This window comes from Takifugu flavidus, chromosome 4 (assembly GCF_003711565.1).
Source record: "Takifugu flavidus isolate HTHZ2018 chromosome 4, ASM371156v2, whole genome shotgun sequence".
Taxonomy (NCBI): domain Eukaryota; kingdom Metazoa; phylum Chordata; class Actinopteri; order Tetraodontiformes; family Tetraodontidae; genus Takifugu; species Takifugu flavidus.
Window position 1 is genome coordinate 9,913,879 of NC_079523.1, and position 27,484 is coordinate 9,941,362.

General features: G+C 46.2%; 1 protein-coding gene across 6 annotated transcripts; it reads left to right on the top strand.

The window, feature by feature from the left end:
* Positions 1-876: 876 nt before the first annotated feature.
* On the top strand, positions 877-27,360 carry erc2 (ELKS/RAB6-interacting/CAST family member 2). Of its 6 annotated transcripts, none has more exons than XM_057029924.1 (21): positions 877-1,239; positions 4,114-4,904; positions 9,619-9,642; positions 10,501-10,935; positions 11,061-11,135; positions 13,581-13,736; positions 14,405-14,572; positions 14,687-14,854; positions 15,378-15,548; positions 16,462-16,602; positions 16,783-16,923; positions 17,634-17,669; positions 19,224-19,426; positions 20,087-20,209; positions 22,254-22,374; positions 22,481-22,641; positions 22,865-23,012; positions 23,233-23,826; positions 23,929-23,996; positions 24,084-24,253; positions 24,325-27,360. In XM_057029924.1, the coding sequence occupies exons 2-19, from the start codon at positions 4,239-4,241 to the stop codon at positions 23,953-23,955; spliced, it is 3,558 nt and encodes a 1,185-aa protein (XP_056885904.1). In that variant the 5' UTR covers positions 877-1,239; positions 4,114-4,238; the 3' UTR covers positions 23,956-23,996; positions 24,084-24,253; positions 24,325-27,360. The 6 variants fall into 6 exon arrangements, with proteins under 6 accessions (XP_056885904.1, XP_056885908.1, XP_056885907.1 ...); XM_057029927.1 differs by having other exon boundaries at positions 878-1,239; positions 15,411-15,548; XM_057029928.1 differs by lacking the exon at positions 17,634-17,669.
* Positions 27,361-27,484: the final 124 nt, after the last annotated feature.

Sequence of the window (27,484 nt, forward strand, 5' to 3'; positions counted from 1 at the left end):
TTTCATATTCATCATGTTATAACCTTGAATGTGTGCAGAAGGAAGGGTGGGAAAAGGGGTCTCCGTGTCTGTGCATTTGTGTTCAGACACATAAATGCTAATGCTTCTCCTTTGGGCCCTGTCAAGCACACTTAGCATCAGTGTTTACACTGTAGAGGGGAGGAAAGACCCAGTAATTCCAGAGAGCTCAGAGGCAGACGTGAGGGCACGACAGACAGGAGCCGATGGCGCATCGCCCTGTTTTGGGAAAAGCCCGCAGGGCAAAATCACCTCACGTTGAAGTCACTATTTATGCTGTCATGAATTTAGACTGATCTTGCTATGACAGTAAGGATGAGCAGTTTTTTTTTTTTTTACTTTTGTGAATGATATGTCACTGCTTCACTTGTATTTTCCCTGTTGTTTGATATAAAGAAATATTTTTTCCCTTTTACACTTAACATGGATTTTTTTTAAAAGATGGTTTGTTGGGAATAAGGATCATCTGAGATGGTGTGCAAATGCCACAAAAAAGAGGGGAAGAGTCACAATGTGAACATAAAATTCACAACATAAAACTTACATAAACGCACACAGGGATATAAATTACAACCAAAGATTTAACATGACAACACTGGGCCCGCGGCCGATCTAGATCATATTGTGGATTTAGATCTTCAAACGTGAGCATAGATTAGTCCTGTTGGAGGGATTTGGGCGATATTTTAGGCAGGTGCACCTTTAATCAGGTGGCCACTGCACCCACACATCTACCTAATCTACGCACTCCCTCATATATTGGATATTGCTTCCATATACAGTGACTTTTCTCCTCTCCCGTGCGTGGGGTGCGCGTGACGTCAGATGACGTCAGGGCTGCGTCACACACGTGGGCGGGACAGGTGCTTCACAGACTGATTTCTGGAGGAAGAAAGAAGCGAAGCCGCCCGCACCTTGCACAGGCGGGCTTAGTTTCAAGATACAAGGGCGAGGGTTCGACTCCCCCCGGAAGGTCCATGTGCAGTCGCTCCCTTTGGCACCACTTCCGCCTTCGCCTCCTGCCGCTTGCGGTAGTGATGCTGCTCCGCGGTGCGTAGAGGAGGAGTGTGTGTGTGTGTGTGTGTGTGAGTGTGTGTGTGTGTGTGTGTGTCGGCGGCCCAATGACAGAGCAGGATGCTGAGGGAGGGAGGCTGCCGGGCTGAATGGAGACGACAAGATGCCGTCTAGAAGCGAGAAGGAGAGGCAGTAACATCGATTAAGGTTCGTATTCTGTTCCTTTGTTTGGCGCAGGAACCAGGAGAAACGGAAGTGGCCTTTGTTAATTCCGCGTTTTAAAAGCGACCTGGCGAAAGTGTCTAATGGGAAGGGGGGGGCGATAATCTTGCTCCTGCTCGCTCTTTGCCGGTTTATGGGCTCAAGAATATTGTACATTTTGACGCTAAAGCGACGTGTGCATTGGAAGTGGTTTTAGCCTGTTTCCTCGGTGAAACATCCCTTTGATGCGTTCAGGTACTCGACGCACGCCACGCTGGAGGCGTCGAACATGTAGGCCCAATCAGAATTCAATTCGTTCGACGCTCCATCAAATTTGATGCAGCCCGACGATCTCTAAGCATATAATTATTTTCCAAAGGTCGGTGTGGGTAACCCTCCACACGTCCCTTTCTGTGCCGGGCAATGGGCAAACGAAGCCCGGACAGGCCCTTTGGAACAGAACACTTGGTGCTCAACCGGTCAACCATTGAAGAAGGGGAATATAGAATAATGCACGCCTGTGTTGCACTTTTCTCAAGTCTGGGAATGATACTGGTGCGCTCATTTAGTCTATCCGTAAATATGGTCAACCCCAAACCTGAGAGCTTTTTCAGTATTTGGCGACACAAGATGGGAAGTGCATGCTCGCTGGCTTTTAAATGCCACTCTAGCCTTATAGAAAAGTGTCCTCCTGCCATAAATAACGCTCTATCATGGCCTGTGGTGGAATGTGTGTTTCAGAACATCTGTATCCGCTCTGCTGTTAACGCACCGCTGCCCCCTGGTTTGCCAGTTACCATTTATTTTCCAGAAGCTGCTGCCATGCAGGTTTCAGGCTCCTGATAACTATAATTACTCCTCATATCCACAATTCAGCCACGTCTGAAAAGGAATGGACGTGACAGCTGGGGAGGAGGAACGCCTGGGGGGAAAAAATGAAATGAATCAATAACCGTTCACATGTATTTTCTGTGTTCTCGTGATTGTTCCCTGGGAAATAAGGCTGGGTGGTGGGGGTGGGGTGGACAATTGGCATTCCGAGATGGCGCCCCTTAAGTGCAACAGCAACATCACAATTTCTGTAATAAAAGACTGCGATTTTACACCGTGGCTCATTTCTATCTCCTCGGGGCACTGGAGATGTAGTCTTGGGGGGGCTTTGTTGAAAATATTGAAGGGCTGGTGAAGAAGACGGCCTGTTCAAGCTGGTGCTTGATCGACTGCCTGATCGGTTGGTTTGAAAGCTGTGGGATTGTTTTAAAACTGAAACCGCTGCAGGTTCCATTCTGAGGGCTTTTGTCCGTTTTCTCTGTTTAATTGACATTTGTGTGTCATAAGCGTGTTAACGAGACATGTCAGCAGATACCGGAGCGGCCACTTGGACAAAGGTGCATAAAAATATGACAACCAAGTGTGTTGAAGAGAAATCTCTGCCAACTCCAGAGTTTTTTCTCCAGACAGATTTTGAATGTCGCCGGGCAAATCGTAATTTGTCAAACGATGTTTTGCCCCCCCCTAATTTTACTCAGTTTTGCCGCTTTCGCCTTTAACTGGCTGCACATTACTCGATTGCTGGTTGTTTTTTCTTGCTCTGAAGGCATTTCCCTGCAGGAATTTGCAGACCTGCTGCGGCAAGCTGACCGTTGTAGATAAGAGCCGCAGCGTTTGTTGCTGTGTGTCGGCCACATATTTCAATTTCATTTGCCAGTGTCTCGCAGAGGGAATAATGTATTCTTAGCATATGAAAGCAAAGTCTTAACACCCTCCCTTTAAGCCTAGAAATAATTGGGGGGGGGGGTTCCTTTCAAATGTGAAAAATCCCATTCACCTCTTCACCTGGTCCTGTCTGAGCCCCTCCACCAGGCCGTGATCACAGCTGAGGTTGCTGTCATCCAGACTCCTGGGGAAAGGAGGGGGGGGCACCTGTTGACAGACGGTTCCCCACGTCACCGACTCTCATCTCCTCTGTCCCTCACAAATAAAAGCATATGCATGGTAATAAAAAACATAAAACGAGCAGCCATCCAACCATCTTGTTGGCACGCCACCGAGTTGCCAAGTTGTTGTTTTTTCTCTCTCTCTCACCTCTTGGAAAAGTATGTTCTCATTGTGAAGATCTCACGGTCACCATGGGAACTAGGTCTGAGCAGCAAATGACACCAGAGGAGAGAGATTTTGGAGTTCATTCCCCCCAGTCTCCATCTTCAACAGTTGCTTCTTAACTATCGCTCAATCAAACTTTTTTATTTTTATAAAACACTGATCTTACAAGAGAAATGTAGCACTTTACATGGTCAGAAGCCTCCACCCCAGCATACACACATATAATAATATAAGGTATATAATAAGGTAGTCTTAAAAACGTTGATCCAAGCAGATCCCCTCCCTTTGGTAACGACTCGGCTCATACTGTATCTATCATCTCCAGAGTTAAATCTGTAATAGGCCGTCATACATCTACAGCAGGAAATGGCAGCGCCATTATTAACGCATTAAAAATTAAGGCTTCCACCCATCGAGGCACCATCTCTCATTCAGATTTTTTTTCATTTTCATTAAAATAAAGAGAATTGCTGCCGTTCTCTGTGTTTAAATGTGGTGCTGCAGAGTAATAACTTTTATGACATATAAAGAAAAGGGGGAAAAACAGGATAATGGGATCCATAGGGTTATAAGTAGATTATTTTAGGTACATTTCTTATGCTGATGCTGCAAAAAAAAGAAAAACAATTGAAGCGAGCTTTTGTTTTCTTGTAATATTTCAATCTGAATGGATTGCATCTCAAAATCTACGTGAGCTTTTACGTTATGTTAAGATCTAATGTGTTGTTCCATCCAGACCAACGTCACTAACAGGTGCTCCTCTGCTTATCTCCTCAGGTCTGGCTCTGCTGAGCTCCACCTCTGACAACTTACATAAGCCCCCCATGTGCAGTCAAAGCAGCTTCTTTTCAGCCCGCTCCTCTTAAGGACCCTCTTCTGGCTTCGCCGCCAATCCACAGGACATGTACGGTAGTGCCCGAGCTGTAGGCCACATAGAAAGCAGCCCTGCGCGGTCCCCGCGCCTGCCCAGGTCCCCCAGACTGGGCCATCGGAGGGCCAACAGTGGGGGTGGGGGTGGTGGGGGCGGTAAGACGCTCTCCATGGAAAACATCCAGTCTCTGAATGCTGCCTACGCTACTTCAGGGCCCATGTACCTGAGCGACCATGAGGCCGTGGGCTCCACCGCTACCTACCCAAAGGGCACCATGACGCTCGGTCGCGCGACCAGCCGAGCCATGTACGGGGGCCGCGTCATGGCCATGGGCAGCAGTCCCAACATCGCTTCTGTGGGGCTACCTCATCATGCCGACCTCCTGTCTTACAGCGACCTGGGCTCCCTCTCTATGCTGCACCACCAGGGGGTGCCCTCTGTCCTGCTCAGGCAGGCGGTGCGGGGCAGCGGAGGGGAGCTCCTGGAGATGCAGGCCCAGCTCAGGGATATGCAGAGGGAGAACGAGCTGCTGCGCAGGGAGCTCGACCTGAAGGACAGTAAGCTGGGATCCTCCACAAACAGCATCAAGAGCTTCTGGAGTCCTGAGCTGAAGAAGGAGAGAATAATGAGAAAGGAGGAGGCCGCCCGCACATCCATCCTCAAAGAGCAAATGAGGGTCACTCATGAGGAGAACCAGGTGAGGTCCACACTCATACTCCACTCTGGACTGTCGGAGTTTTCAGCTGGTGGGCTGGTTCTCCCTGATTTCATTCCATTTTACTGCTCGTCTTCCTCACTCCAGGGTTGTCTTATACATGAGGAACCTTTCTGGAAAGGCCTTAGAATACACATAAGTTTCCCAATCAATTCCAGAGGAGCCGATTCAAACCCCGTTCCTAAAATCTGAAGTACTGATTTTTGATCTCTAAGCGAAAACATCGAACAATTCACAGATTTAAAAAAAAAAATAAAATAAATTGCACTTGAATATTTAATACTTCTGGGAAGGAAACGGCATTATCAAGTCTTCTCTGAGATGATCATCCGACCGGAGCGTGTGACACGTCAGAGGTGTTTTTCTGGTTTGAACACGGGGGTGCAGCGGTGGCCCAGTTAAATCTGTCTCTGACAAGAACAGGGACAAGGGCCAGAGACAAGTGTCACCCGTGCTTAATGTCCTCCTGCTTTACTCTCCCATCTCCTGACGCCGACTCTGCCTCTCTCATGCTCATCGATATTACTTAATATCCTTCAAGATAAAGCATACATGGTATAAACGATCTAGATTTGCAACACTTTACAGCCATTAAAAGGTTTGATGAGTGTTTAATTTGATGTCTCTCTCCGGCCACGGCCGTGACCGGTTGGCTAGCGTTCAGTCATACTGCTCAGAAACACTTAAGGGACCAAAGATTTCCCTTAACGTCCCTTAACATTGCATAATCCACAGCACAATTAAGGAAACACTGTACCTTCAATTGATTATGGCCAGTATTTTGGCTGCTGATGCTGTGGCGGGCTGATACACTATAGGAGCCGCCGTGTGGCTGATTTCATCTACAGGCAGTATGACCAATTCCTCAGATTGAGTTGATGTGGGTGTCACAGATTGGCAGCTAGATCTCTCACTGACAGCTGCGCATCAACAAGTACCTCAGACCGAGGTGGGAACCCCACTGAGAGCGTGGAGTCGGCTCTACACTGCTTACATGTGCAGTATTTACTGATTTCTGCTGCTCTGCTTTGGCTAATGGACTCTGTTTAATTCTCCCTGCCTTTAACAGTTTTGTAATAACAGAGCAACACCGAAACAAAAAAAGCAGCGACTTTTGCTGTTTTAAGCGTCTGTGTGGAGCAACGCTTGTGGAAGATGTGAGAGGCAGCTCGATGCATCAGGCTGTGAACAATGTACGTAAAGGTTCTATTTTACCGGCTGCAGTCTGTAGTCTTGGCGCCACTCTGTCGGTGCTCCCTTCACTGTCCAAAGCTCAAGGAGCCGGGAGACCGCTGATTAACCAAAGAGAACCCCCATCCATCCGCCCTTCAAGGTCGTAGAGGGATAGCAATAGCATGACCTTTAAATGACGCCGCTCCATCTCTCTTATCAGACGAACGTTCCCTTTTTAACAGCAACAAAAGAAAGCTTCCACTTGATTTATCATTTAGAGCCGTGCTGCTAAAAGTAAATTATATGCGTCTCTTTTGCTTAAAAACCAGTTGAGAGCGGACACTTTGATTATTTATAATCGACGAGAGTGTGAAGGGACGTGTTTGCAGGACTGTTAAATCTAATCCACTGCCGCTTGCTCAACATTCATCACTTCACTTACTTCTTATGTTCAGGGCAATTAAATGCTCATAAATCCATGTAATATTTTTAGCTTGGCCTTATGCAGCCTGCAGACGAGCTGCACCGAGTGGGCTTTCATGCCTCTGTGCTCTGTACAAAGAGAGGGTCCCTCCCCCCCTTCTGCCCATCCGTCAGTGTTGGCTGCTACATCGTGCTGAATTATATTTATATCCCTCCAGGAAGCGTCCATTAATGAAGTGTGTCAGCTAATAAAAGGCCCATGTGCCCAGCGCCTGTAATTGGTCATTTCTACCTCGATGTCTGTTCTGCGAGGCGTCCTTACGTAAGCGTCCATTTACAGTGGGACGAGTTTAGATGCTGACACAGGAGCAAATTAATTAATAATTGTCATTTCAGGCCAATCATTATTTGTCTTGATGCACCATTTGCAGATGCAGGAGGTGCCCCAGGCCTCCTGTTAGCTTAAGCAAATATCATGCATTATTTAATTTGGAAAAATAAGCCCTCTGATTTAAACCACAATTTAGAGAAAGTAGGAAATGATTCTGGCAGTTTGTTTTGTAGACTTTACTGTGACGTAAATTACATCCTTCTGATTTTGAATCTTTTTGTTTGATTATACAGTTAATTAGCGAGCGGAGGTGATAATTAGCCCCGCGTGGTTCCGTATGATATATTTTTTTAATGTACCGTGCCAGCAGCTCTGGGTATTACCGACGCTGAACCGCCGAATATGATTCAGAAGAATATTTTGCCGAGCCGAAGCTGGACATGTGTAGCTGGAGGGAAGCGAGCGAGCAGAACGTAGCAGATCTGGCTGAGTCATGACCACTGCTGCTCACCCATCCAGTCAGTTGTCATCAATGCAATCCCCAAAATGGAGGCTAAGGCTCCCCATAGTCTGCCCCTGTGTGGACACCATTTCCTGAGACATGAGAAGATTGTGCTGAAAATGAGACCCCACGCTGACTTACACAGAGTGGACCTGTTGGGCCTGTTCAGAGTACATGTAAATCTGTGTTCACTGAACCAACTGGGAGGCTCTATCTGGACTGTAGGGAGAGTTGTTTTTTCCAGGGCAAAGGTAAAAGGATGTCATCTGTAAGGGAAAAGCGACGTGGCTGCAGGATGTCCTGAACCATCAGGAATCCTCCCTTTCTCACTATGTTGCTTTAACAAGATGAAAATAAATGTGGGGAAATGGACTTTTCTGTAAGAGAGAGTGAGAGAGAGACACGACTCATAGTATTGTTAAAGGAGGAAGGAGGAACTCAGGGTAGCTGGAATCAGATGTAAGCTTTCTGCAGCTGCGCACATCACTGCCTTTCTTTAGGTGAAGTGTAGCTGAATAAATGCTGCGTTCACTGTCATCACTGTAGGTATAATGGTACTCTGTGAGCCATACAACACACAGATTGAGACCGTAGTACGCAGTAGGCAGCTCTGACTCAGTGGTTTCTGACCGTCGGTGTGTCAGCTGTCACCCACACACATCTACAGCTACAGCAGCTCAGACACCCAGGGGTACTGTATGCTGGTGTCACTAGCATCAGCATGTGCAGACTTGAGTTATTGTAACCTATTTAAGAATCCAGGAGGAGGACTAAAGGAGGTCAGCAATGTCAAACTGGGACCATTATTAAGCGGTCTTTGCTTAAGACACCAACTATCACCCAGTTGCCTTGTAAATGGCTTAAGCCCCATTCAAGTCCCCATTTCTAACATCTCAATGACTCACAAGGTCTTAGTGTGCTGTAATTAAAGTGTCTTTAAAGGGTTCATTCTCAGCTCATACGTCTGTAAGCACACTGCAACAGGGTGGTTACTGACTCTGTGTCAACCCCACGATGATCGAAAACCCGGGACTCTTCTTTAGTAACTGAAAAACCCTTTTAATTGTGTGAACCATCTCCAAACGTCGATGGAAATCAAAAAGCTAGGACATTTGGACTTGTCACGACCTCCACACGGGACCGAGCACAGTTCTGCAGGAGATTTCATGGAGACACAGGAAGATCGGTCGTGTACTCATTATAACTCAGACTTCCGTAATAGAGGTGATTGATTCAAATCCATCCAGACGTTGACGGTGGGTTATTCATCAGGACAGAGACGACCAATGACCAGAGGGGAGATACCAACATGAGTTTAGATTAACAGTGTAACACAGTATTAACTGCAGTGTTTCACACACCACGTCTGTTTTTCTTAAGAATCTCTCCTCAAGGTCAGCTGATTATTATTACGTATTGTTTCTTTTCAACATATGGAGGTCGAGGGGTGGAGCATTAGTCGATGTGCACATTAGCATTTGGGCAGCCCTGAGTGTGACATTCTAAATTTCAAACAAATCACGCCTTTTTTCTTTGTGGGTGCAAAAGCACTGACTCACACAAGAGAGTGTGACTCAAACTGTTGGAAATCACAGCAGGTCTGCAGACGGCAGCGAATCCAGCAGCTTTTGCTGGTAAACAGCGCCCCCCCGCAGTTAGAAAACGCACTGCAGGTGTTCAGAGTCAGAGATGTTCATTTATATTGTACCCCCCCCCCCCCCCCCCCCCCTCCTTCTATTCAAGTGTTTCAACACCAAGCTAGATTTTTTTTCCTTGATGTAATTACATTGTTTATTGATGCTTGAGTAAATTACTCTTTAGTGCTTTAATATTCAAAACACATCATCCGATCGTTGGTAATTACTATTTCTGCTTTTTTTTTTTCTTCAAACATCGCCTTAATTTGCACATAATGCAGTTCTTACTGCATTAAACACAATAGATTTTGGACCAAGTGTCCTCTTTGAGGATTAATCTCACCTTTTATTACTTATTAAGTAGTTATAAAAAATAACACAGCTTGATAAAGGTTGATTAGAACACCATCGCAGCAGTTTTAAATCTTTTATCCTAAATAAATCATATTTGCTAAGGAAAAAAAAAAACATGTTTTCAAGACTGATCAATAACGACCTAACAAGAATTTGGCCCTCATTTTAAGGTTCTGATTATTTTGCCTTGGTCATCCTTTTCTGTCCCATCACTCTCTGACATTTGTGTTTCACCATACATTTGTTTTTTCTGTTCATTCTGTCCACGCTCTGCAGCTGCTGGATGCCAGGAGAACCAAGGTTTGTCCCTATGTTTGCAACACACCTTGTGTGCACAACATAGAGTCACCTGTGTGCCGTGTATTTTCAGACACCTGGCAGTCCCTTTGCACCTATACTCCTTCTCCTCTCAGCCTCTGAATGATAGTGGATTGTTTCCAGCAGTTTGGTCTGACCCCTCTTCCTTTAAACCCTCACGTTTCCCCCTGTTGACACTGTAAAAAAGGGACTTGCTTAGTTTAATTGTGTCAGTATAAATGTGCCTGTAAACTGTCGTTCCAAATTCTCAGATGGCCCATTTTTTTGGGGACAAACGAGGATTAGTCTTAGTCAGTCTGTGACAGACAAAACATTTCTTGAAATATTGCTATGCCTTTATTATTAGCTTTGGTATTATTGTAAAAATATTTAACATCAGACAAACATACAGATGGGCTCTCATCCATATCATCCCTGCTAACAGCCCATTTATATTATGTCATGATTGCATTCTACTTTCCCATAATGCCCAATTAACAAACAGATGGTTTTCTTTATTAGTTTGTGTGTATGCAGGCCTCTCAGTTGGAGCGTAAAAGGGCAAAGTTCTCTGATGCTCTGCTGGGACTCATCATGGGAGTTTCTGCTTTGATTAGCAATCAAACAACAAGCTTCATTGATGCCGCACTCACACAAGTGCAAATAAACCCTTAGGGATCCTTTGGAACACGTTGTGATTTTCGACTCGGAGCCACTTTTGAATAAAGAAAAAATGATTCCTGGTCACGAAATTAAAGGAAAGAAGCTGATTATATTTAACTGAAACTACACTTGGGTAATAGCTCTACACACATCTGAGCAGGTTGGTTTTAAAACTGTGTGCATGTATTACACACACAGCATCTCCAGATGACCATTCAGGCTCTGCAGGATGAGCTGCGCACACAGCGAGACCTGAACCACCTGCTGCAGCAGGAGAGCAGCAACCGCTCGGCTTCCGAGCACTTCACCACCATCGAGCTGACGGAGGAGAACTTCCGCAGGCTGCAGGCCGAACACGACCGACAGGCCAAGGAGCTCTTCTTGCTGAGAAAGACTTTGGAGGAAATGGAGCTGAGGATCGAGACCCAGAAACAGACGCTGGGCGCCAGAGACGAGTCCATTAAAAAGCTGCTGGAGATGCTGCAGAGCAAAGGGCTGCCCCCGGGGCCCGGCAGGGCGTCCGAGGAGGAGGAGCAGGAGAGGGCCAGGCGCATCGCTGAGGCTGAAGCCCAGCTGGGACACCTGGAGGTCATACTGGATCAAAAGGAGAAGGAGAACATTCATCTCCGAGAGGTACTCTAAGATCAGCGTTGAGGAGCACAGATGAGTTTGCTTACATTGCGGCGTGTATTGATCGTGGAAGGTGTAATGTTACTGTAAAGCCTTCACACACACGTCCACTTTATCTTTTCTTTAAGGAGCTGCACAGAAGAAATCAGCTGCACCAGGATCCAAGCAAGACCAAGGCCTTGCAAACCATCATAGAGATGAAAGTAAGATCCCCACTGTCTCGAACGCCCGGACACACGTTCAAACAGCATTCTGAACAAGAAACCACTTATATTAAGTGAAAGCACCAAGAAAATCTGTATGTTTAGTTCTTTTTTTGTTATCTAATGCTGTTTGAATACTTTAAAAGTGCATTTAGATGGACAGTGGTGCTTCTAGCACATCAAAAGACCCTACAGTTTTCCTGTTTTATTGACTGTCAGATAATCCCCAGTTCTTCAGGCCTTGAGCCTGTCTTCAGAGATCACTCAGAGATGCATGATTCATTATCCATGGGTCCAATTATCTGAGGAGAGATTTAAGAAAAGGATTCAACAGTTTCGTTATACTGAGGAGGTTGGGTTTTTTTTATATCTTGTAAGTATGTTTTAGATCATTTTAAAGGATCACTCTGTGGAAAAGATTTAAACTAGATCTTGACCTTTGCACAGGGAAATGCCTCATTCATTGCTGGTCCAACACGAGGCCGACTCTGTTACGCGTTTCAGAAAATCCATTGTTTTCGGTGTGATTATCAGCAGCTGAGTCAATGCTAGGCTCACGCTCTCACTCACACAGATACGCAGACGCAGCACCCATATGCTCTCCCAGCAGCTGGGCAAACATAAATATGAATCTGCAGATCATCTGTTATAAGAAGGTTGCTGCAGGCAGGAATACAGCCTGGCGGGCCACCAGTCTATCACAGCACACACACACACACGTGAATCACACACCAACCACCCTAAAGTTTAGTATCTGCAGCAGGAAGCTTAAGAAAACCCACATGCAATTTTGTGGTTGTTATCATTGTTTTGGCCTGAGGTTTTTAAAAGCTGGTATCTAATAATACGCAGGATATTTGGAATGTTTGATCAAGATGTAATATGCGAGTGCACAATGTTGTCTCAGATCTGCATATTACTGTTAAAGTATATTGGCTGAGTAATGAACTGTGTTACTGCTCTGAAGGGAGGGACAGTTTAGAAATGCCCCATAAGGAGTATGTTGCTTTTTGCCCCCCATCATCATCCACTTGTCTTTTCCGCGCACATTTATTTGATTCTTGGGAGCCGATACAGCTACAGCTTGTCAGTTTGCACCAGCCGCCCGTGTGAGGTTGAGCAGCGCAACTGTTGAACGCGACCAAGCCTCACTGCAGAGGCCTGACATCACTTCCTCAAAATAAATCATGACATCATCGCCGAGCTGACACAGCCCCTGTCGCTTGGCTGTGTCTGCACGGTGCAGGCTCCTCGTGGTCATGTGACATCTGTGCTCTGGGATCCTGTTGATTTGCATACAAAGCGAGGGAAGACTCGTCCTCTCCTCCTTCCTCTCCTATCTGCCGGAAGAGCCTGCATCTCTCCCTTCTCCGCACTCCCTCCACTGCTATCCTGCTGATGGAAGCACAAATAATCCTCCCTCTCTCCCTCCCTTTCCCCTTACATCTCTCCCGCCCTGTTCTCCTCACTCACCAGAGACAGTGCACAGCATATAGCCTGCCTGCTGCTGCCATGGAAACAGGTGTGGTTGTTTATGACAGTGAGAGGCCAGTATGCAGGGAAATAGATAGAAAGAGAGACACAGAGGGGTGGGAGAAGACAGATTAGGAGCCAGATTTACAGACCAGGTCATTGATTCCATGTGGATGGAATAAAAATCTCCCTCCTTTGAAGGTACGATCTCATTTGTCTTGTGCAGTGATGCTAGTTCATTGATGCTATTCGTGTGTCACGGAGAGTGAGGTAAAATCCAATGGCAGGGCGAAGTGCATGTGAGTCTTCGGTGCTCATGCACTAATAGCAACCACTAAGATTATTTTTGGAAAGTCTGTAAATCTCCGTTCCATTTCATGACCATGTTGCTAATACAGTGGGCAGTTACCGACCATACCCCCGGACACAAGTTCATAAGTCCAGAGCCCCCACGAGGAGAGAACAGCAGAGAGAGCGAGAGGAGCCACCAGCGTTGTTCTGGGCTCTGCTGGAGAAGGAGACGGACCATGGATAATCTTAAAGACATCGTATTATTTATTTAAAAAGCCATGAAGCTAACGCTGCGCTCACAGTTGCAGTCAGGAGGCTGAATTCTGCATTGATCTGCAAGCAACCGCCGCGAAGGCTGCAGCTTTGACTTTTCTCCCTTTCCCCGTGCACATTTTCTTTCCAGTCCTGACTGATCTCTCCATGCTGGATGTGTGCTCAATATTTCCCAATGGTGATTAATCCTCTGAGCTCCTGCGAACGAGCTTGTGATATCCGCAGGAGACGCTGCTGCCTCCAGCCTTTCCTCACCGCTACATCTTGTCTTTTTGAAAATTCCCTCTCGATTTTTTTCTCTGTCTGACCTGGACTCTTGTCTCTCATTTAGATGTGTTTTCAACATGCAACTTGTGGACCTTTCAGGCAGCGTTCTGAGGTGTGTCTCCTCTGCATGTTTGTGTGCAGGACACCAAAATTGCCTCTCTGGAGCGCAACATTCGGGATCTGGAGGATGAGATCCAAATGCTGAAGGCAAACAGCTTACTGAACACAGAAGACAGAGAGGAGGAGATCAAACAGATGGAGGTCTACAAGAACCACTCGAAGTTTATGAAGACCAAGGTAAACACCATCTGCTCTGCTTCGTGTTCACACGTACGCTGAAAAATTGCACTGACGTGTTGTTTTTGGGGGCAACCAGACGTGTGCAGATTGGAGCCTTTTAAATTAAACTGATGCGTCACTGAAATCGTCTGTTTTAACGTTCGCTGTCATCAGCAAAACGTCCTTGTCAGGGACTCACTGCCATTTTTGAAGCAGAGCCTTTGACAGGGGCAACATTAGCGCATGCTGCCATTAGATTTAGCATGTTGTCATCTTGTCAATAATCTGATCAGAGCTTTTCCGACCTCAGTAAGGACGTAGGATGATTGGCTTCTGCCCATCAGGAGAACTTTGCTGCCCTATCGTGACGTCTGTGGCCCATCTGTGTGGATTCAATTGTGCCTCCAGATGTTTAAATCTTTCACTCTTAACCTGTACCAAACACAAACCAGCCACTGTTTTGTTGTTCTATTTTTAGAATTCTTTTCATCAATCATGAATAGAGATGATGTATAAAATATGATGAATGCAGGGGAGTCGGTTCCAAATGCATTTTTAATGAGGGAGCAGCACACTGAAGAAAAATAGCATCCAAACAGTGCGCTGTTTAATTTTTTCTCTTTTGCACATGAACGCACACCTGGGCCGTGACCTTTCCCCCCAAACACCGGTTTGCTTGCGTTTAGATTGACCAGCTGAAACAGGAGCTGTCGAAGAAGGAGTCGGAGTTGCTGGCTCTGCAGACGAAGCTCGAGACTCTCAACAACCAGAACTCGGACTGCAAACAGCATATCGAGGTGCTCAAAGAATCTCTCACTGCCAAAGAGCAACGTGCTGCCATCCTGCAAACAGAGGTAAGGAAAGGTGTCCAACGTTTGTAGCCTCAAGGAAACAGATTTATTTTCACTCCTCTTGACTCTTTTCATTCAGTTTATATGAGGATCTGTTTTAACTGTGCCACAATTCAGGTAGATGCTCTGCGCCTGCGTCTGGAGGAGAAAGAGTCCTTCTTGAACAAGAAGACCAAACAGCTGCAGGACCTCACCGAGGAGAAGGGCACGCTCGCTGGAGAAATCAGGGACATGAAGGACATGCTCGAGGTCAAGGAGCGCAAAATCAATGTTCTGCAGAAAAAGGTGAGAAATGTGAATACCAATGAATATGAGGAAATGTCTGGGATGCGGTTCACGGCTGCACTAAGCTTCCTGCTACGATGCCCGAGTTTATTTACCTGTCATTTCTAGTTTGACATGAAAGATGAATGGAGCTAGTGTTTCATGTCTCCTGGAGTAAACCAGTGAGGGTGCAACGCTGAGTGCTTACTGTCTCCATTAAGAGTCTCTGGTGCGCTCCGGGGGAAAGTGTCCATAGAAAGATGAGGATGAAGATATTTCTGCCTCACTGATTCTAGAGTGTGTGTGCTATAAATACTCAGTGTTACTCCCTCTCTACATGACCTGTCCACTTCCCCTCTTTTCCCTTGCTTTGTTTAGTAATTCTGTTTAGCAATATAATATCTCCTTATGATAGCATACGCTCATACAGATTTAAATGTGTCCATGTTGTTGTTTTTCAAAATACCTACTTCAGAGTCATAAAATGGAACAGGCTTCTACTGAAGTGCCATTAAACTGAATTTGTGCTCCACCACCCTTCAAGATATTGCATTTAAATTCAATCTTCCGGTGCCAGATTGAGAACCTGCAGGAGCAACTAAGAGACAAAGACAAGCAGCTGGGAAACCTGAAGGACAGAGTCAAATCACTGCAGACTGACTCCAGTAACACCGACACCGCCCTGGCCACCCTGGAGGAAGCCCTCTCTGAGAAGGTATGTTCACCGGCGGTGCCCCGTGAGCCTGCGGTAAAAGAAACAAACGTTTGCGCTGATGCCATCTCCACCGTACGATAGATTCATTTGGTGCGTGAGTGTGTTCATCTACTGGTTGTGTCAAAGTTGTCCTTAACTGCTGCTTTTCTTCCATTAGCACTAGCATTGGATGACACTACGATCTGTGTGAACTCTAGAGTTTCCCATCAGCGGTGCCAGAGCAGCATCACGTTTATACAACATGAGTAGCAACTTTTTAAAAAATAAAATAAAAGTGAAGACCTCTGCAATAAATAACAGCGCTGGCTACTGGAGATCATCAGTCAAATATATTTACAGTCTGAAATCACAGACATTGTGTATACAAGCAGCACAGTTGTGACCCCCTCTGCCAGACCCTTGAACAGGCCAGAAAAACTAGAGAAAAAGAAGAAACCTGAAGGAGAGCCACAGATGGATAGACGTGGAGTAGATGCCACAAATCCAGAAAACCTCACCCTTACCATCAGTCGTATATCTATGTTGATTATAATCAGGGATCGAGGAGCTAGTGTGTAATCTGCCTGGGGAAGAAGGTATCCATGGAAATGGGAAAGAAGTCCATGGGCCCGGGTGCTTCTTCAGATGTCCTCATAAGGAGCACTGGAACGCTCAACCTTCAGGTCTTGATGGACTGTAACACTAACTCTCTAGCTTTGTTGATTCTGGATATGCTCCACCAAGAAATAACCAACCACAGTTTCTCCTAAACTTCACTCATTAAAGAGTTGTTGCAGACTTTTTCAGACACAATACAAGATCTTAACAGCAGCTTCAGACTTCAACTATCATTACTCGTTTTGACAAACGTTTACGCTGTGCTCTTGACTTTATTGTTTTAAAGCTGTGTGTCCTTTAATGTGTGTATTTTTAGGAGAGGATTATCGAGCGTTTAAAGGACCAGCGGGAGAGGGAAGACAGAGAGCGTCTGGAAGAAGTGGAGTCCTATAAAAAGGAAAACAAGGACCTGAAGGAGAAAGTCAACAGCCTGCAAATAGAATTAACAGAGAAGGAGGTCAGGGAGAGTGTATGTAGAGGTGGCACCACGGGTGTTTGTGTGTGTGTGTGTGTGTGTGTGGGCGTGTGTGTGTGTGTGTGTGTGTGTGTGTGTGTGTGTGTGTTACTCTGTGACTGCTTAGATATGCCGATTGACTGATTTGAAATCTGACAGCGTGTTCCGTCTGTCCACCTGCAGTCCAATCTGATCGATCTGAAGGAGCACGCTTCTTCACTGGCATCTTCTGGGTTAAAGAAGGATTCCAAGCTCAAGTCGCTGGAGATTGCCATTGAACAGAAAAAAGAGGAGTGTAGTAAGTTGGAGACGCAGTTGCAGAAGGTGGGTTTGTCTCTCACCTCTGAACAGGTGACCTGCAATGAGCTGATACTTTGCCGCATGTATGAAGTATTAAAAGCCATCATCCGATTCAGATTCTTCCAGTTCCAAAAGTCCTTTATTGCTTGGTCTTCTGGAGCTTACAATTGCATCAGATGAGCCACAATTATTAACAACGGCATTTCGATCCACTGTTGATTGTTTGTGAATGAATTTGATAGATCAACTGTATTGATTTGGGCAAAAAAAAGGCTGGAGTGAATATGTGCTGTTGCTAACGTGCCTGTGGTCACTCACTATGGATCAGGAAAAAACTGAGACAGTTCCAAAAGCACTCCCCTTTATCCTTGCTCACCCCACTCCCGCTGGGCCGTGACAGCGTGGGCGTGACAGGAGAGGAGCAAACTGAGCGTCGGAGCTGTTGGCTAAACAGAATTAAAGACGTGTTTTGGACTGATTGCGGGCGAAAAGCTGCTCCGCTGGAGCGTCAAATTGAAAAACGAAAAATTCAGATCGGGGTCTATTTCAGATTGACCCAATCATCAGTCCTTCCTGTGTCAGTTTGTCCCTGATGCATTGGCATTAACTCTGACATTTATCACACCTTTACCCTTGTTCCTTATTGATCAACCATGTCTGATACTACTGTTCTGATCAAATCCTAACAATCCCTCTCCTGCCCGACTTCCTTCCTCCACCCATTTGCAATGTAGCAAGCTGAACAGCTATTCAGTCACATGAACAACCCTGTAAGTCTCTCCGGAGCTTCCTGAGACACCCGCTGAACGCATGAGGACGCTGATAACTTCTTTTAAACATGCTGGTCCTGAGCACTAGTTCTGTTGTTTCCCACGGCTCACCCCGATGCATGATCGTCACGTCGTAGCGAGGTCACGAGCTTAGCACTCTGCTCTCAGAGTCGTGTGCATCCCATCCTTCAGCAGTGTGTGTGTATGTGTGGGTGTGTGTGTGTGGGTGGGTGCGAGACGCCTGGTGAAGCTGTCGCTGCATTATTTCACGTTTAGTTTGTTTGGTCAGTAGGAACTTTTAGAAAACAAGTGGATCTGTGGTTACTTTTTCCTTCGTTTTTAAACAAAAAAATACAATTAGTTGAGTTGATTTCTTGATTTGATGTTCACAATCTTGTTTTGTAGTTTTGTTCCTGCGGAGGAAGTTTGAAAGGTTGTTGACAGTGATTATTGGGCACTAAAACAGTGTCATTTTAACCAAGTTATCAACAAAGTTCAGCTTTAGAATGACTCCAAGCTGATTTCAGTATTTTTTGCCTCACTCTTGCCACTGAAATAATTGTTTTCCCCCTTTTTCTGGAGATTTAAACAAATTTTGATGTGGTTTTGTATCACAAAAGAGAGGCTAGTGTCATATCTTCCCATCCCACTCTTATGACAATCCACATCTAAAGAAAGACAACAGTTTAAAATACCAAAGGGCTTCTTCAGCTAGCAGATTTACTTGATCTCTCTTCCTTTTCTTTGACGCACACTTGCCGACACCGTGCAGCTTCCATTGGTTTGCATGACGTGGTCGACCTTGTTGCATGTTGTGACCGTGAGTGTTGCCTCGCTTCCCCCTGGTCTCGGTGTGGTGCTGTTAGTAGAGGAATAGGTCACCGGTAGAGGTCACCGCAGTATTCTATTGGATGCTCTCTGTGTGTCTCTTGACAACTGTGCTGAAACTGTGTGGCTGCGTTTTATCACAAGGCTTCCGTGTCCGACTGGAGAACAGGAAAAGCTCCAAACTGTAGCAGTGATGGTTAAATTGAGCTCTGATCAGTGAATGAAAAACAATTTAGCATTTTGCTGCCACTGGTTTGTGGATCTTTGCTTGTTGATGTGCTTTATACACACACACACTCCTTTCTTGTTTTTTGGGTGTTTTTTTTCCTATGAAACATGCGAAGTGACTGCAACTCTTAATTAAATGGAGCACATTAATGGCTCCTTTACCGATAATGAGGGAGGTGCAGTAATGATGCCCTCATCCACAACATTTTACTCTTATTCAGAATCAGATGGAGAGAAATTTCAAACACATGCGTCTCCAAAATCTGACAAGCCACTCATCATCTCCTCCCCCGAACGATAGAGAGGAACGAGTGAAGGTTCCACAAAATGCTTTTGTAGTTTAAGAGGTGCAAAAATCACAAATGTTGAAAAAAATCTCCCTTTGATGTAAAACACGGCACATCAGAGGACCATTAGTCTCTCACATCTCACAGCTTCCTTAAGAGTTGAATGATATCTGAGTGTACCCCGGGGATGGGGGGCTGTTTGTGGGCGCAGAAGGTCCACGAGGTGGAGCAGCATTCGGGCCCCAGAGGGAACCCCGAGTATGTGGACCGAGTAAAGCTGCTGGAGAAGGAGGTCAACTACTACAAGGACGAAGCCAACAAGGCTCAGACGGAGGTGGAGAGGCTCCTCGACATCTTGCGAGAGGTCGAGACCGAAAAAAACGATAAGGATAAGAAGATCGCCGAGCTGGAAAGGTAATTTACTCCGATCTCCTTTGATCAGCCTAATTTACTTTGATCTAATTCCGCTCTTACATTATACACTAAAGCCTCTAAGAACATTGTAAAACAAACCACAACAAGTCACCAGAAATTATTGCTTTGGTGTTGTTTTTGGGTGTGTGAGATTTTTAAATCACCATCCATCCACAGAATATAGGCCATGCTAAAGGTTTCTTTTACCATGTTTTAGGCACTCATACACACCCTTTTCTATACACTGTTGTCAGTTTTTAGTTGCTTTTGGGCACTACCTGAGAATAACGCCGGTGGCTCTTCTCTTAATGCCATCTGCACTCTGCTCTCAAAGCAAAGATTGTCTGAGACGTCGTCATTAATCAGACAGGGAATTAAAGTCAGACTGAAATTAAAGGTTCTGTTCTCCTCTCCTGGGAGTCCCAGCAGTGACTATTAAAACCAGTTCAACCCCCCACTTAGAGGCAGGGCCCATGTGCTTTCAGTGTCACGCTAATGTGTTCGTGGTGATTGATTAATTAAGTGTTCTTGTCTTTTTGCCATCTTTACCCACTTTTTTCTATCCTGCGCCTCTTTTCTGTCCTCCGTTTCACCCCCAACTCTCCTTCTTTCATCACCTCCATCTGAACTCTCTCTAATGCAACCCCAACCCTGACATAGCCCCCCTCACACTGTCCATCGCCCCACCCCTCGTCCCGGTGGCAGAGCTCCCCCTGACCCGCTCCCTTCTGTGTCCGCTGCTCCCCAGCAGATCGGGGGCATGGTGTGGGATTTCCTGGGAAAGTGAGTGCTCTGCCCTGGCACCTCAGCTCGGCTTCAGGGTTAAAGTCTCCGACAGCAACTGCATCTGGTCTCAGCTGTGTGCTTGCGTCTGCCTGCTGTCTCAGGGGTCCACGGCTTTGTATCCCAGTGCTGGCACTAGTTCTCGGTGTAACTGCTGCCCGGATACAAAGATCCCTGGATCCGTTCTTGCTTATTACTTTGGCATGAAGAATATGAGCAGCATGAATGTTTTTTTATTTGGGCTTTTCTTTTTGTTGCATGTTGCAACCAGCATACAAATCAGTGTGTGTCCAAACAGGACAGAGCATTGAGAACAAGATTATGTCACATTTTTGGATGTTTTTATAGTAGTTTTTATAGTACCGTAGTTTAATTTGAAACAAATCACACCAAGAATTCAGCAAACCAGCAGCCATTTTGTTCGCTATCCAATCTGAGCTGTGTTTCGACACCCCCCCCCCCCCCCCAATGTTCTGATTTAATAGAAATATTTATTCATAAGTAAAAGTGTGAGCACATGTTTCACGAATGTGCACCTTGGTGTGATTTTTCCCATCAACCCCTGTTAATTGGCTGTTATGTACTTGCTGTCCCATAAGGTCATTTGTTTAAATATCTAATATATACAGTAAAATGCATAGTACATGTGTACACACACACACACACTCACACACACAAACATACACTTTCCTTGTCTTTTGTGGTGTTGGCTGTTTGTGGTAGCTAACATAAGACGTGTGTGGTCTCAGAGCTCAGTCCTCCTCCTGCCATGAGCATGTGTCCTCCTCATTCCATCCTCTCACCTCCTCACTCCAACCTTCACACACACAGACCCTCTCCCCTCACACACACACACATTCAAGTCATCCCACTGAGGTCAGTCCCACCCTGTCCGCGTGATCTTTAATAGTGACCGCCTTCCCGCTCTATTACCTAACCTGCCCCCCCCCATCCCAGCTTGATCTAGCAGACACTAAAGGAAATGCTCATCCTAATGGTCCACCATTACAGTCGCTGAGCTCCAGGCCTCCACGTGCTCAGGAAGTGAGGTGCTGTAGTAGGTAGGGTCTACAGTATACTGAACCCATCGACCATCGGATTTCTTCTGTCTGAAACAACCCTGCATTCCTAAAGCTCACTCCTCTTTGGCAAAGCCTCCTTTTGCTCGACGCTCTGACCCGTCCTCCCCCTCCTCTTACTCTACCCCGGTGATGTTCTTGTCCTGCCTGCATGTTTAGCCAGGCTTGGTAGCGGATGCACATGGTTCTGCATTAGCTGTGGCAGCGTCGCAGCCCTTCTGCAGCACATCTGTGATCTCCCCTGTTGTTTGACAGAGAACACTGTGACTTATCTATATTTCCTTTTTGTTTGTTTCTCTTTTGTTTTCGTGGTTCTTGTGCCTTTTTAATTCATTTTCTTTCTGTGTTCTCTGGTCTTCTGCCTCCAATGTCTCCTCTACTTGTTGTTATCCCCGCTCTTCTATCTTTATCATTCACATCTTCAGTCTAGCTCCAAGGTAAGCAAACCCCCCCCCCCACCCTCCACTGCTGTGACCCCCATCTCCAAGTAGAATAAACCCTTACAAACACCAGCGTTCAGTTCAGATGTGAATTCAAATGTGGCTCTCCTGCTTTTATTCCCAGTCATTTCATGAATGGAACTAAAATAACTGACATGATGGTAACAAACACTATACCTGCTGTCTTTTTTGTTGTTGGTCCAGTAGGTTAACCCGCTTAATCGTGCCTCCTTTTTGCAGACTATGTTTTGTCTCGCCAGTTCATTTTTGATTTACTTTTAAATGGTGCAATAGCTGTACCATTTAATTTACAGTAAATTTAAAAAATGCCATGGAAAAGGAAGACGCTTCGCCTTTCATCTGAGAGGCTTCTTGAGTTCTTCATCAGTCCCAGAAATGAAGAAGCCTCTCGTTTGAGCAGGAAAGCGTCTTCCTTAGACCTTATTGGATTTCTGTGACCTGGATGAACGTCCCCCTACATGGACATCACGGCAAAGGTTTCTATAGTGTGTCTTTATTTTGCAGACAAGGAGGCAAAGACCAGACAAAAAAGGGTCCCAATGTGAAACTGGGGCAAGTTGACAAAAAAGGCTTAGGACAAGACCTTCGTAAGGACGGTTCAATGGACAGTGGCCACCACTTAAAGGTCTGGATTTAGTTGTCCATTGATAAATGATGATGTGATATATTTTAGCTCTTTTCTAACAGAGGCATTATTTCTATTTCAACATGGTCTTCCACTTTAACATCAGCTGGAGGAGCTGATGAACACCCTGGAGCGGACCAGGCAGGAGCTGGATTCCACCAAGCAGCGTCTGTCCTCCACCCAGCAGTCTCTCCAGGAGCGGGACTCCCACCTCACCAACATGAGGCAGGAGAGGAGGAAACAGCTGGAGGAGATCCTGGAGATGAAGTTAGTGCGACTGTCACATTAGGTGTCAGCTGACTGTTCATGTCCTTAAACACAACCCAAAGGTTACTTTTATGGACACATTGTCACACACAGAACGAATCAGGAGAAATAACTCCCAGAAACATATTTTATTTCAACCAAATCTAAAAGAATCGTACTATGTCTGCTTTGACTTTACTGTTGTTGAGACTCTGGTGGTTCTAATGTTGTTTGTCATCTCCAGGCAACAGGCGCTGCTTGCAGCCATCAGTGAGAAAGATGCTAATATCGCACTACTGGAACTCTCTGCATCCAACAAGAAGAAGACTCAGGAGGAAGTGATGGCTCTTAAGAGGGAGCGGGACAAACTGATGCATCAGCTCAAGCAACATGTTAGTAGTTGCGCAGCTAAATGAATGATATACTTAACACAAATAGAGTAGCACAAGGCCACTAGAGTGGTAAACGTTTCATCAGCTCTACTTTGGGATTCAATTGCAGCACTCACTCCACGCATTAGCATTAGCAACTGATGCGTAGCTTTTATGAACACTGATGGTGGAGCTCCAGTGATGTATTGACCAGAGTTTTTCTTCTATCTTCTCTCTACAGACACAAAGCAGGATGAAGCTCATCGCTGACAACTATGACGATGATCAATACCCCCCCCATGGTCCTCACCACCCTCAACCTCAGCCCCCACACGCTCAGCCTCAGCCTCAGCCTCAAGCCCAGCCCCAGTATCCCCACTCCTCCCATGTTCAGCAGACCCCATACACACACGGCATGCACCCGCAGCACCTACACACACCTGCGCAGCATCCCCACCCCCAGCAGCCGCAGCCCCAGTATCCCCACGCTCCGCACCCGCAGCACCCCCAACACCCCCAGCACCCCCAGCAGCATCCCCAACACCCCCAGGTCCCTCCTCAACACCAACAGCATCCCCGCCCCCAACAGCCCCAACACCCTCACCAACAACACCCTCCGCAGCACCCCCACGGACACCCCCCGCAACACCCTCATCCTCAGCACCCTCACATCCCTCCTCAACAAGGACCACACCCCCAACACCCACACCCTCAACACCCCCAGCACCCGCAGCACCCCCACCACGTTCAGCATCCGCGGCACCCGTCACCGCACCATCGTGGCGGGCCGGTCCGAGGACCGCCACACACTGGTCACCGCCCCGCCCCAGACCGGGTCAGCCATGTTTTTATAATCTATCTTTCATTCCGGTACCATCGATGGTGGCTGAAAGCTGACAACAGTTTTCTTTCTTCTTTTTCGGTCCTTCGCCGACAGGATGATGACGAGGGCATTTGGGCATAATCCCACCTGTGACAACCAAAGTTCCGACGTTGTTTTGAGGGGTGAGATCCACTGCCTCCTCTGCCCCTGAGTTCTGTTGTGCGGATCACCCGCAGCAGCTGGCCGCCTCTCTTTTCTCTCTCGTGCAGATGAATCGGTCACTACGGGGAGGAGCACAGCCATGCCATGATGTTGAAACCCTTCACCACCAAACATTTCCCACCTTCACTCTGTCAAATCTCAGCAGTTTCTTTTCCAGGGGGTAAAGGAAGGGGCACCAGAGGGTGCAGGTCATGCAGGGACACTCGCCGCCCAGCAGGTAATAACATGCATAAAAGTGGCGCGCAGACGGGTCCATTCTGTCATTTATGTGGCGTCTCTTTGCTGAAGGTGACCTCTAAGAACAGGAGCTGATGTCATTTAGAAGAAAAGACACTGATGCTGCCGCTGCTGCCGTGTGATGTCCGGTTTCCTGGACTGGACGTGTGATCAACCAGGCAGCCCTGCTCCAGAGGTCACCTTATCTGACCTCTCACCTGCTGTACCTTTAACCTTTTCAGGCCAACACCCAGCCCCTGTTGCCAGCATTCTGTTGCTCATCCTCCATCCTCTGGTTCAAGATCATGGACGCTGTATGTTTCACCTGCCCGACTGACCCCTTTGACTCTGGTTAGCTGCCCCCGCCGACCTGATGTTCTCAAGGGTACCTTGTGCTTCACTGCTCCATTGACCCATCCCGGTAACATCTGACCCCTCTGCCTGACCGTCACGATCATATGCACCAGTGAGCAGCTTCACAGACAGAATCCGCACATCAGGTTTCCAGTTTTAGTTTTATTTGTTCAGCATTTTTATTGATCGCAAGCCTTATTTTTATTTATCTCGGTGTTTTAGCCTTAAGGCTGCGGCTGCCATTAATACCATCATGTTACCTCATTTTAAACGGTAAAACAAAAGAAAACTATGCAGATGTAGAGCGCATCCGTGTTTTATTTCCCCCACCAAGGTCACTGATCCATCCAATCACAGCAGTCGACAGAGCGGTCAGAAGCACTCAGATTATTCCGGGGTTCCGAGATCACGCACCTATGCACCTCCTCGATTTTGCAGGACTTTTTAACAAAATGGTGCTTCTGCCGGTGCTCAAACTCAGCGGCATCAGGCCTGGTCAAGAGCAGAGTCCTTTTACTGCAGAGGAGCTGGGCGCTTTGGGACCTGTGATGAAAAAGTAACGATTTTCTTCTTATATCACCGCAGTCACAATAACACCATTACAGATTAGAACGTGGAGACAGTGTCCCCTAGGTGTTCCCCTGTAGGCCCCGCTGTACACCCGGTCTGCCCCCCCCAACCCCACCTTGTAATTCTTCCCTTTCTGGCAGTTATCTGTGTGACCAAAAATAGTGACTCGTTTTCTCCTTTTCAACAAGGTGGCCTGTGCCTCGTAAAACCTGTACACTTAGATATGCATATGTAAAACATATAGAGAGAAATCTATAGAGTGACTATATGTGGTGAAAAAAAGAGTTCCAAACTGATGAGAGCATATGTCTGTTCTTATTTTTCTAACTGGCTGGAGGCCAGAGAGATGTCTTATTTAAATCGTGGAGTGGTGTGAGGTTTCCTGTACATCGTGAGAAAAACTGAAAAACTTTTCAGCAACAAGTAACATTCCTAGAAAAGAAAAAAAAAACAACTAAAGAGCTACTGCAGATCTAGAAAAGATTCCATTATATTTCTCTGGCGATTGAGGACGTCCGTCCGAGCGAATTCTTCGGGAAGCGTGTTTCTCTCCGTCTGTCCTCGTCTCTGTGACCAGAAGTGGTGATGCGGGTGAAACCGGTCGGTCAAAAACCTCATCACGCGTCGTTACAGCCGTGGAAAATCAAACGAGACTGTTATTACCCACGTTATTTCCTTCTCCCCTCATGGTGCTGCGGCGTCTCTCTATGGCCAAGTTTGATCACCATCCTCATCTTTCCTGCTCCGCACATGGAACCCTGTCACTGACGTAAAATCGAGAGATTTTAGCGACCGCTGATGTTTGCAGATGCTAAGAGAAAGTTTCCTGGCATTTATTTATTATGGGTTTGTTGGGGGGGGGGGTTTGCACAAAGAGGGAAGACTAAACAGAGAGAGGAGCAGAGAGCCTCTCACTTCACCATCAGGGGTGGCAGAGCGCGAGTCCTCCATTTTCAGGTCCTTATCCACTGAATACTTGAAGTAGGGGCTTTCTCCTACCGTCAAACCAACTTCACATGACAACCTGAGACATCCGTCCATAGTGCCCGCGCATGCTGATTTTTACGTAACGTGCCAACTGAAAACGGCGGTGTAAGGATATTCTCCGGTTCTCTATGCAGAGCGAATTTTCAGCCGTTGAGTCAAAAAAGTTTGGGAGACATGGAGGAAGGTGGTGGGGGGGCTGCTTACCTGGGCTTAGACAGGACATTAGCGCATGGCTGACATTGCACTAATGCTGGGGCGGAGTCACCTGAAAAGGCTCTTAAAAGCAGATTCACCCGTAACTCTTAAAGGCCTTTGAAGAGACGTAAGAAACCGAGCATTCATTTTCATTTTCCTGTTGGTGCAGGTTGTTTTATTTCTGGTTTCTTTGGGTGTTGCTGAAAAAGTCATGAACAAATCACTGTGACCAACTCCAGAAACATTTCAACAGGACAAATATTGTTTACATTGTTGGGTTTTTTTTAAATTTAAGCTTTATTTTTCAGTTTTCTATGGTTTCAGCTTATTGAAGATGCCAGTTTGAGACTGAACTATTTGTACAAGTAAATGTTTAGAGCTGTACAGAAGTAAAAAAAAAAAAAAGAACAAACAAAACAGAAATCTTTAGGAACAAGTTTAATGTGAGTATCCAGCATGCCGAATGACCTCATGTGTGAACGTGAGCTGTCCCTCCACGAAGCATCGTTCCTCGCTCATTTCCTGCATCTGCATCGTGCATTGTGACGGTGTGATGTCGTGTTGGAGAGTGACGTGTGTCTCACTTACTGTGTCCCATTAGCAGACAGCCTGTGCAGTTTTGTGAGAGTGCAGCATGTTTGTTTTTTTCCTGGGGTTTTTTTTTTGTTTGATTTTGATTTAGATTTTTTTTTCCTTTGGTGGGGAGGGTGTTGCTTGTGTTCAGAAAAGAGCTATATGGGGGTGGGGACTGTATGTCTGTGTATGAATGCATTTGAGAGTAATCTATTTAAAAAAGGGTTTTCTGAGAGGACGTCCCTCTACAGAAGATGAGAAACGGTGTGAATCAAAGTTCTGATTGAAGCATGGATTTTCTGTACTGCTCTTTTTTTTAACTAGTAGGCTGTCCTGAGTGCCCAGTTTGCTATTGTGCTGTATCAGAATATTACTATTGAGTGTTGGCCAGCTTGTTTATATCCATCCAAATAAAAGTGACTTTCTTTCTGTCTGGTTTCTCTGCATTTTCTAAGAATGTGCCCTGGTGTGACGCTCCAGAGGAGGGGTCAGGAGTGTCAAGTCGGCATTAAAGTGCATTAAACCATCTCCGCTTCATGAAAAACAATCGATA

Excerpts from the sequence above, each read along its gene's own strand:
- erc2 (XM_057029924.1), top strand. The coding sequence starts at position 4,239 with ATGTACGGTAGTGCCCGAGCTGTAGGCCACATAGAAAGCAGCCCTGCG. Across the intron at positions 11,136-13,580 it reads AAACCATCATAGAGATGAAA|GACACCAAAATTGCCTCTCT; the intron begins GTAAGATCCCCA and ends GTTTGTGTGCAG. Across the intron at positions 22,375-22,480 it reads ACAGTGGCCACCACTTAAAG|CTGGAGGAGCTGATGAACAC; the intron begins GTCTGGATTTAG and ends CTTTAACATCAG.